This window comes from Leiobunum rupestre, chromosome 7 (genome assembly GCF_980474605.1).
Source record: "Leiobunum rupestre chromosome 7, qqLeiRupe1.1.hap1, whole genome shotgun sequence".
Taxonomy (NCBI): domain Eukaryota; kingdom Metazoa; phylum Arthropoda; class Arachnida; order Opiliones; family Sclerosomatidae; genus Leiobunum; species Leiobunum rupestre.
Window position 1 is genome coordinate 30882359 of NC_143390.1, and position 10602 is coordinate 30892960.

The following is a 10602-nucleotide window of genomic DNA, read 5'->3' on the forward strand; positions in this document are numbered from 1 at the left end:
AGTAGGATAAACTATACAGAAGGTGAGATCATAACGCGCGGTTAAAATGCTCATTTAAAAGTGCACGGAATTTAGGGAGGGAGGGTTCGGATACAATAGGTTAAGTTAGAAGAGACCACCTATGGACTATGAGATTGGGGAAGGGCATTCCAGTCATTGATTACAGAATTAGAGAATGAGTTTAAACGAACAGTTGTGCTTGCCCTGGGTTTTGATAATTTATAAGAGTGGCCTCTAGTACGAGAACCCTCATTTAAAACAAAAAAATTAGAAAAGTTGTGCACGAGACTTTTATGGAAAAAATTGTGTAAAAGGCATAAGTTAGTTATTTTGTGGCGAATAATGACTGGAAGAATGGACAGGGATTTTAAGCGCGACGGGGCTGGTAGCTTATCAATTTTAGTAGCTAATTTGGTAAAACGGTTTTGAGCCTTTTGCAATGCCAATTGGTCAGAAGCTAAATGAGGGGTCCAAATTGGGGAACAAAAATCGAAAATCGGGAGAGCTAGGGCATTATACAAAGTTTTAATTAATTTTGGGGAACGGAAGTTTAGATTAATATTAAACGAGTCACAATATGGAATACATTTTTCAGAGTACATTAATAAATAGGTACATAGACTTAACAGACATTACTTCAGTAGCGGCGCCAAGATTTTAGGCTATTATTGTTTCTCAAATGATGGTTCTCTTTTCGACTTTTACAAATTTTATATAGACCTAAAGTAAATGGCTCTGATTGGGGCCTTACAGGTGAATTTGATGAGGCGATTCTGGGGACTCTTAAAATCGATTTGTGGACCCAAAAGTAAAATTAAAGCCTACCCCCATTAGAGGTTATATTCCCATTAATACTATTGTGAGGTTTTTAATTTACTCCACAATTGACGGATTTTGAAATGTCGTTTTAGCGCGTGACACTACAGGTACATGTCTTGGGCACACAGCCTTCTTTGCGTGCTTTTTTGACCATAACATGTAGAGGTATTTTCACGCGCAAAATGAATTTTAAAATCGTCAATAGCATTTCAGACGACTTGTAACGAAATAGCAGTTACTTATTGGTCTTTCATATAAATTTAAATTTTGCTGGGTGGGTCGGCATTTTTACCCACCTTTTAATATAGGCGAATATTCGATAAAAGTCTGCGTCCAATGGTTTCTTCGAATTAACCCAAATCAGATCCCAAATGGTCAGATAGGATTTCCCGAATGGTATTCCCCATAAAAAGTATTTTCTGGTCCCAAAATAGGTTAGAACAAGGCAATTTTCTAGTACGACCTACATTAAAACGGGCGGTAGCAAAACATCGATTCCGGATTTTCTCATTCTATCTATCTTTCACTTTTTTTCTCCTAGCAAACATCCGGCTCTCTTGAATTCACTCGAAGTTTCTTGAAATTTACACGAATTAATTTTGAATTAAATCAGTTCTGATATTATTCCGTGAATTTCGCTTATTACATTACGGCAGGGAAAAACAATCACGACCTTGACCATTGAATTTTAGGCGTGTTTCATGTTGGTTTATAAATAAATCGCCCAGGGTCTAAATATGATAACTTTCTTTGTTTAATGGAAAAAAATTGCCCAAAATATAAATTGCTGGGGAAAAAAGATGAGCCACTTTTAACCTAGTTAAAGTATGCGTCACTGAAAACTAAGAGAAACACGAAACCCGTAAAATAAAGATACGAAAAAGGCTATTGACTTTAGCGATAATTTTACGTTTGTTCTACTTTCACATTTTTTTTAACAGTAAAGTATATTAAAAGACGCTTGTTTTTAATGGAATATTATTCAACACTTTAAACGGCTCTACGGGTGGGCTTTTCCCAAAGGAAACTAACTGAAATATTGCTTCTAGTTACATAATAATCAAGCAAGCGTCTTCCTTTTTTTTTTTGCTAAATATAGCTTTCAACAACTTAACCTTGTTAAAACTGCGTCTAATTTAAATATTAATATCAATATTATAAAAATATATCATAACGAGACTAAATATAGTAGCGTTTGTTAATAAAACTATACATATATTGACCTAGAAATGAATATTATTATAGTTTTGAAAAAAGACGTTAGTGGTGAAAAATAGTAAACAACTCTAAGCGAAACTATTTGGCCTACATTATTTGGTTGCCTCTCCTTTCTCCAAGGTTACGATACGAAAGTATCGAAAATAAATGGTGCAGTTTATTTTCAAAAATCGAACTTAACCCATGCCACTTGACACTAATGGCATATTACTACGAAGGGTCGAATTCTTTGGAGAAAGCGCGTTAGGGTGTTGGCTAGACAGACAAGTAAAGCCGTAAACCCAGGTATGTTTTTGATCGTCCTTGACCGTGACCCGAAGCTTGTTTACAGATTTTTGCCTCTGACAGACTGACCTACAGCTCCAACTTTTGCCATAAATCGTTTCTTCGAAAAAGAGGGGTTTACCGTTATAATGAAAAACCAAAACCCCGGGGGTATAACATCAGACGCAGACTGGACTGGAATGTTCATTCTGTCCTCTATGTTGGGGTTAAATATTTTTCTTTTTTTCTAATTATGATTATTTATATAATGTTAAACGTTTCTCAAACTTAAATAAATCGAAATATTTAAGAATTTTGGGTAACCTGGAATAAAATATTTTTAAATTCAATCATAAGTAACATAACAACTATAAGTATTACAAATAGCCTAGATTATCACCGAACTGATTTTTCATGTTTCTTTTAGCCCAGAGCCCCTAGTGTCGAAAATATGCCCAAATAGAAATATACTAATGCCAAGGACGATAATATACTACTGAGTTGCTAGTCCAAGTCGGAGCTCGGTCAGTGTTGAAAATATAGGTTCGGTTAGAAAAAGGCATGGAAACAATTAATAGGAAGTGTCACACTTATGGTTATTATGTTACTTAAAGAGATTCAATTAAATTTAAATAATGAGACGAAAAACTGATGAAATGTATTCAAAATGTCACTAAAAACTTTACGATTCACATAAATAACAATTAAAATTATCCCTAAATGCGACACTTGATAGTATTACTATACAAGTAAATTTTTAATCAACTTTCTCAAAGGTAATTTTTAAAGCTACTGAGCTTCACAGAGTCAAAAATATTTAATATAAAAAATAATCTTATCTACAACGCATTCCATTGACCTTTGACCTGAGAATTAACAAAATTAGTATCAAAGTAAAAAAGTTTCAAAAACATTCCTCACTTTCGTTTCAAGAAAGTGTTCTAGATAAGCGGATATAACAAAATTGGAAAGTAGAAAGACAGTTCAGTTGGGGAAGCGAACTAAAAACACACCTATATCCAAAAGGTATAGGGATGGACGGTGGAGGAACCCACGTTTTCTTCCCTAGACGGATTTCCCATTTGTTTATTTCCAGGTAAAAAAGCAACTGGGCTCCCACAGGAGAAGGGAGGGATGGAGACTGTATATTTCGGGAATGAGAATGCAGTCATGTTAGGAGGAGGAGGAGGTGCTAAGCTAAAGGGGGTTATAGGGAAAAGGTGGCGGCCTATATAAAGATCCCCCGAGACACCCCAATCGCAAAAAGGAGGGAAATCTCAAAGAGAGCGCGAGTGAATTTTACAAGTCTCTTCTCATCGAGGAAAGTAATATTTAGGGTAAGTAAGAAGTTATTCGATCAATGGGTTCTAAGGCTGGTAGAGCCAGAAGAACCCTAATTTTATGTGGTTGGAAGAAATTAGCCATCGATCAGCGCGACTCTGAAATGTTTTCTATCAGCCGAGTAACAAAACCTAACGTTTTTGCTTCGATTAAATCTAGAAAATGAAAGTTTCAATGTGTTGCTTGTTATCCCTGGCCATGTTCGGCTGGACGATGGCTGGTCCGGCTAGCAGCGGCGGGTTGATCATCTCGGATACATCGTCTTCTGGAAAGGCCGCGGTGTCCAGCGCGGAAACGGCCAGGCAAAACAGAGGAATAGCCTTTCCAGCCGGCGACCCCAATCAGAGCACCCGATTCCGGGCTCCGGCCTACAAACCCGCGGCGTCCGAAACTAGACAAGAGTTTCACATCGTCAACCCGATTGGACACGATCGCCAGTTGGGTTCCTTCTTGGAGGGTCTCGGAGATATGTCGGTAAGTAATCGAAACAACCTTTCAAACTCGATTCGCCGACGTCCGTCGTTAATTTCCACGCTTTTTCTACGTGACTCACAGTTCGATTTGGGTATGCGGATGCCCGTATACAAGCTTCACATGAAGAGCATCTACAACTCCATCTTCGGAAGCGACTCTTTCCCCAGCCTGACCGGTTCCAACAGCAGCCTCTTCAAATTGAACATGGGAACCATGGCCGCGTTGGGTGGATTGGCAACTTTAGCCGTACTTTTCTACCCGCAGATCTTTTCAACCCTCGGTTTAGTACCAAGCAGCACTTCTTTCAGAAGTAAGAAAATAACTTCATAAAAAGTTAAAACCGGGAAGGTTTGGGAAGCTAAATGTACAAAATCCAAAAACAGATAACGCCGGCGACATCACGATTGATGACGTAGCCACCAACGTAAACAAGATTCTCAATCACTGGAACATCGACACCAATTCTTGCTTGAACATGGCGATGTGTAGTATTGGACGCAACGCGGCTATCAAAGCCGAAGGCAGAAGCTCCAACAACTCCCCTCTTAGTCCTTTAGAAATCATCGACTCTTTTATGAAGTGAGTTTCGAATAGGGGAAATTTTTCCCTAAAGTTTAATTTTTTTTCCTCTCGATAGTTTGGCACCAATTAAGAATAACTTATTGGGCAAAGGCATTAGACAAGCGAGAGATTTTGGATCCAAAGGAGGCGACTGCGAACAATTTAACAAGGAGAAAAAATGCCCCGTTAGCGCGCAATCTTTCAGATCAATGCTTTCCGTTTTGTTGTAGAAATACAGGCCTAGTTTTTGTCCAGAGAACGCTCAAAGAAAACCTATTTTTTTATGTAAATACGGCTGGACCGATTAACCGCCTTTTTAATGTAATTTTAAAGAGCGTTCTAAAAGGAAAGCTCACGTCATTTTCTATATTTATTCTTCATTTTGTTTGTTTTCGGTAATCATGGAATACCGACAGCCTAATAAAATCCATTGTACGTAACTTTGATCATTATAACAATAAAATATGGATAATTTAATGTGTGTGTTTTGGTTCTTAAAAATAGATATTCGAATTTGGTGCGGCGTAGTAATAATTTCCCGATTGGTCACTATTTGACCACTTAGAAAGACGAAAGGCAATGATATCGTCTGCTATGTTTTTACTGTCCTTCCTCCGAAAAACCGCTAAGAACAGGCCCAAAAACAATGGTGGCGACTGTTCGTACCGATTACCGATTATCCGACAAAGAATATTAACTTAATTTAAAATGAATAGTACCGCTGGAAATTATTCTCAAAAAAGTTATGGGAGGGGAAAGAGAAACAAAGTGAGTACTTTTCTAAAGTTGATTCATTTGTATTTATTCAAAAACCAGATTGAACAGGCCCAAGATACTATAGTCATTATGAACTCTTGCAGTAAAGTAAAAATATGGGTTTATATGAATTTAAAAATATAATTACAGGATTCCCAACACAATCAACACGATAACGCTGAAATGATAGTACCGGATATTTTGGAAGATCAAACTTTGTCGTTAGAAAATGAAATGCAATTTCAATTATGTATTGAAAATGTAAACATTAAGCGTATTTTATAAAATTTATCTAAATTACTAGTTACAATTTTTTTTGTAGATAAAAATTGAGCCGTCAGATACTACAGATGATGATAAATTTCAATTACAAGTATTAATTAATTCTTCCATTTGATGGACCCTGTCTAAGAATTTAGTTTGATTAATATAAACTCATGAATGATATAATTCTTAATCTTGGCCTGTCAAAGCTCAAACCATTTAAATTATTTTAATTTGGTAATTTTTACAATATAAAATTTTTAGGATGAAGAAAATGCTTTACAAAATGGAGAAAATGCATCAAACAGTCTCATGGTTTAACTTAATTACATTTTAGTAGTATTTACACCAGTATTTTAAACTAACATTTACATTTTAGCGTACACATAGTTCAATGTATAATGAATCACATGATTATGAGGTAGTTTTAAATTAATTTGATCTCTTCTCTATTAAAAACTGATTTTCAACTATGATATGCAGGAAAATGGCTCAAACTGTGGTAAAAGAAAAAGACAAACCGTTGTTCAATCAAACTATACAACTAGAAGTAAAAATGGCATAAGATTGAAGAAATCCTTTGGCGTTGAGGAAACAGAAACAGACTCTACTAGACCTAATTTACAGGTACTTAAAAAACATCAAATTTGGACAATAAAGCCAAACACTAATCTTCCAAAATATAACTTTCAGGTGTCTGAAATAAAAAAAATATTACAAAAGAGTGTAAACGAGGAACTTATAAATAATTCTGTAAAAACAGTACCTCGTGCCTCCAGAAGCAAAATTTGGAGTTTTTACACCAAAGATATTAATTCCGACAGTGCAATATGCATTCTTTGCCATACTATCATCAAAAGATCCAAAGGAAGCACCAGCGGAATGATGAATCACATTCGGGGGAAGCACAAAATAGATTTTGATACGAGTGAATCTGATATTTCCGAGAGTACTAAGTCGCTGATCAAAAGAAATTCCCTTAGTACTAGCCCGAGTGGTAGCTCAAAAGTGGTGAAAACAAACCCAATTGAAAAAGTCAGCGATTCTTTAGACTTCAGCGACCCTAAATTTAAGGCTATAACCAATGCAATTGCAGATTTCATGATAATTGACTTTCAACCAATTAGTGTTATTGAAGGGGAGGGTTTCAAGAACTTGATGCGTGTAGTAAACCCTAGTTACATTCTTCCTAATAGAGAGACCTTTTCAGAAATTGTCATTCCCGAAATGTTCAATACCCTTGTTAGTCAAATTAAGGAAGATATTCGGGTTGATCTAGAATCTATCCAGTCAATAGCTATATTGAATGAGTTTTGGAATTGTAGAGATAAAGGAAACTATATAAGCATAGCTATTCAATACACCACCAATGATTTTGTCAAAAAACACTTTTCACTTGGTTGTAAACAATTTGACCCTGATAACAAAGGGTCAAATATCAGTAAATTGCTTCAAGCAGTCCTGAATGAATTTGGAATTAAAACGGAATCCAAAAATAGAGAAATTATTTCAATTTTTATGGTAACTGATAGTAAACACGCTTATTCAATATTTCCCAAGATGGAATGGGGGCTGATTCCCTGTTTTGCTGATGCACTACAAATGATTGTGGATCAAGTTACAAAAGAGAATAGAGATTTGGAAAATGTTTTGAAGAAATGTGAAAGAATTTCTACCCACTTCTCAACCAATATCAAATCTCGACAACTGTTAAAAATGAAAATTAAAGAGGACTGCCTTACTACAAAAGCTTTAAGAAAAGCCCAGAATGGAAAGTGGATTACTCTTTATAATATGATTGAGAGTTTTGTAGCTCTGAAACTCCCAATTACAACTCTATTATCAGATACCTGTGGGACAGACAAACTTTCAGAAAATGATTGGAAAAGAATTGAAGCTTTACTAAAAATAATGAAACCATTTGAAGAAGCTACTGGAATGCTGATGGAGGAAAAATATCCGACCCTTTCCCTGGTATTTCCCATTATATCCGGGATTGAAAACGAGCTTAAGGTTTTAGACCGTGAAACTTTGGATTCAACTGAACCTTTCAAACCAAGCTACTCCAAAATTTTCCTAAAGGCAATCAAAAGCGTTTTTAAGGAGTATCGGAATGATCCAGTTCTTGTTTTGAGCATGGTAATGGACCCTAGATTTAAAACTGTTTTGTTGGAACCTCATGAAATTCTCAGAATAAAAAACAACCTTAGGAAAGAAACGGATAACATATTGGGAGTCTTTTCAAAAACAGATTCCATGGAAGAATCTGATACCAGCCCCGTTACCCCAAATACACGATCTATATGGACCAGCTTCCATGAAAAATGTAAAGCCAACAGTGCAAATTCGGATCAGAAACTAGCTTATCAAAGTATTGAAACATATCTTACAATGAGTGTATTGGAAAAACAAGCAGATATATATTTATGGTGGAAAGAAAACTCCCATAATTTTCAGACATTATCCAAACTAGCTCAAAGGTTGCTATCAATTCCAGCAACTTCATCAGATAGTGGGCAAATATTTTCAACTAGTGAAAAAAACCTTTTTGAAAAAATGAAATTTATGGGAGTAAATTCTGAAAATCTTGAACAACTTGTTCTATTGCATTTATATAGAAAATCTGTCATCTAAAGTTTACATTTCTGAGGAATGCAATATGTAAGCTCCCATAGTATAAAAGAAATGTCAAAGTGCAACTAAATTTCATTGTTTTCAAGATTGTACTATTTCATAATAATAATCAAAACATTTTGGGGAATCGTTCCACTGTGATTAAATTTTCCAAACTCTATGTCTTTCCCATAAAGTAAACCATTTGTAGTAAATTGTATACCAGCTTCCATTAAATAATGAAGGCAGTGATTGTATTCACGTATAATCTTTTGATCTACTCTTTGTGCAACTAACTATGAATTAATTATATAGCTTCATTATGGGATGAATTACAATAGTGGGATTTGTTATAAAACCAGATATAGCTTGAACTCAAGTTCCGCTTAGTCCAGCATTACACTAGAGATGGAGGAATTATAGATTCTTTAACGCGCGTAATTTGTTGGGGCCTCCATAGCCTTACTACCTGGGGAGGGTACCCGTTTGGGGAGATAAATTTGAAGTGGAGAGCTTAAAGAAGTAGGGCCGTGGCGGACGGAACATAGATAATCTTATGGGGAATTGTTGGTGTGAGAAATATTCTTCAAATTATTTGAACCTCTCGTAATAATGTCTGTTTGACCTTTTCTGAATTTAATCTTTTATTTATAACGGATTGATGTTGAATCTTTTCATTTCTTTTCTAGTCAGTATTATCTTATGTTTGCAACTATTCGGATGCCTGCCCAATGCCATGCCAATGCCCATAAGTTGGTGTCTTGGTGATGGTTATACGGGCACAACTCGTATATAGTAGTAGCACTACGTAGCTTTGGCCATGGCCGCCATTGTGGGCGCGAATTTTTTATAAATATGAAAAATCATAGGTGACGTCGTGTGACGTAGCACTGCCATTACTCTATTGAATAAAATAATTACCACGTGATTATGTAGCCCCACCTTCAAAATTCAAACGATTCTATGGCCCTTTAATTAACCCATACGCTTAAACTTTGGCTAGGGGTTATTTTCGCAGATGAAATTTGTTTGTGCTCAAATAAGCTTCAAGAAAAATATTTTTATACTTTACCTAATCGGAGTAATTTAACACGAAGTTAATGAAAACTACACTTGAGTTTGAAATTGAAAGCACATTTCCAAAATGAAAGCAAAATTCCCGAATTTAATTTTGACAGGGCTACCGACCCTACCCAAAATTTTCTACCGTAATCAAAGTAAATTTCATTTGAAATTGTATTGGCTTGGTTTACAACTGGGCAATGCAAGTTAATCAAGTTTTCAAACTTGTCAAACAATAATCAGTATCTTATAACTGTAGAGCCCATTATTTTTTAACTTGCCTTGCCAATCTAACCAACGACAAGTGCAATATACTAGTCCAGTTTTTATACACATTCTATTCGCTATTCTATGGTACAGATTAGAGAGCTGCAGACCAGCGAAAATACCACACCGTTTCCGCTCCGTTTTGTTTCCCGTTATGGTACATATATCCGTTTCCGGTCCGCTTTGTTTCTCGTCCGTTGTTTCCGTCCGTTTCCGGTCCGCTTTCTTTATCGTCCGTTATTTCCGTCCGTTTCCGCTCCGGTTTATTTGTAGCCCAATATTTCCGTCCATTTCCGCTCCGGTTTATTTCTAGCCCAATATTTCCGTCCATTTCCGCTCCGGTTTATTTCTAGCCCAATATTTCCGTCCGTTTCCGCTCCGGTTTATTTCTAGCCCAATATTTCCGTCCGTTTCCGGTCCGGTTTATTTCTAGCCCAATATTTCCGTCCGTTTCCACTCCGATTTATTTCTAGCCCATTATTTCCGTCCGTTTCCGCTCCGTTTTGTTTGTCGCCTATCATTTCGGTCCGTTTCCGCTCCGTTTCATTTATCGTCAATATTTTCCGTCCGTTTCCGCTCCGTTTGTTTCTCCGATATTATTTCCGTTCGTGTTCCGCTCCGTTTCATTAATCGTCTATAAAGCCCCATTTTCATGCTCGCTGGCAGCGGGTAAAAATCGACAAAATCCGCTTCAGCTATACACTTTATCACTTTCCGCGTCGATCTGTTTCAAACAGATATTTTAGCTTTATTTTCACGCTTGCGAGTGGCGGAAGCGAATTTTGACGATTTTTATCCACTACCAGCGAGCATGAAAATGGGGCTTATTACTTAATGCTCAGTTGCCGCTCCCGTTTAATATTTTGCTTTCCCTCAGTATACCCTCTTTTTAGAAACGTTTACTGGGCGCCGCCATTATCGTACAGACAACCAACGAGCCAGCCCTCTACCGCAGAAATTTCA

At 36.5% G+C, this 10602-nt stretch overlaps 2 protein-coding genes across 5 annotated transcripts; both read left to right on the forward strand.

The window, feature by feature from the left end:
- The first annotated feature begins 2226 nt into the window (after positions 1-2226).
- On the forward strand, positions 2227-5130 carry Desi (DM4/DM12 domain-containing protein Desiccate). Of its 2 annotated transcripts, XM_090152814.1 has the most exons (6): positions 3294-3327; positions 3398-3638; positions 3802-4116; positions 4198-4426; positions 4500-4695; positions 4754-5130. In XM_090152814.1, exons 3-6 carry the CDS (start codon positions 3805-3807, stop codon positions 4905-4907), a joined length of 891 nt encoding a protein of 296 aa, XP_090008940.1. In that variant the 5' UTR covers positions 3294-3327; positions 3398-3638; positions 3802-3804; the 3' UTR covers positions 4908-5130. The 2 variants fall into 2 exon arrangements, with proteins under 2 accessions (XP_090008941.1, XP_090008940.1); XM_090152815.1 differs by lacking the exons at positions 3294-3327; positions 3398-3638 and adding an exon at positions 2227-2322.
- Positions 5131-5285: 155 nt separating this feature from the next.
- On the forward strand, positions 5286-8472 carry LOC149936038 (zinc finger BED domain-containing protein 4-like). Of its 3 annotated transcripts, none has more exons than XM_090154220.1 (7): positions 5286-5445; positions 5584-5694; positions 5756-5806; positions 5962-6012; positions 6077-6121; positions 6181-6324; positions 6391-8472. In XM_090154220.1, exons 1-7 carry the CDS (start codon positions 5386-5388, stop codon positions 8329-8331), a joined length of 2403 nt encoding a protein of 800 aa, XP_090010346.1. In that variant the 5' UTR covers positions 5286-5385; the 3' UTR covers positions 8332-8472. The 3 variants fall into 3 exon arrangements, with proteins under 3 accessions (XP_090010346.1, XP_090010347.1, XP_090010348.1); XM_090154221.1 differs by having other exon boundaries at positions 6077-6118; XM_090154222.1 differs by lacking the exons at positions 5584-5694; positions 5756-5806.
- The last annotated feature ends 2130 nt before the right edge of the window (positions 8473-10602 follow it).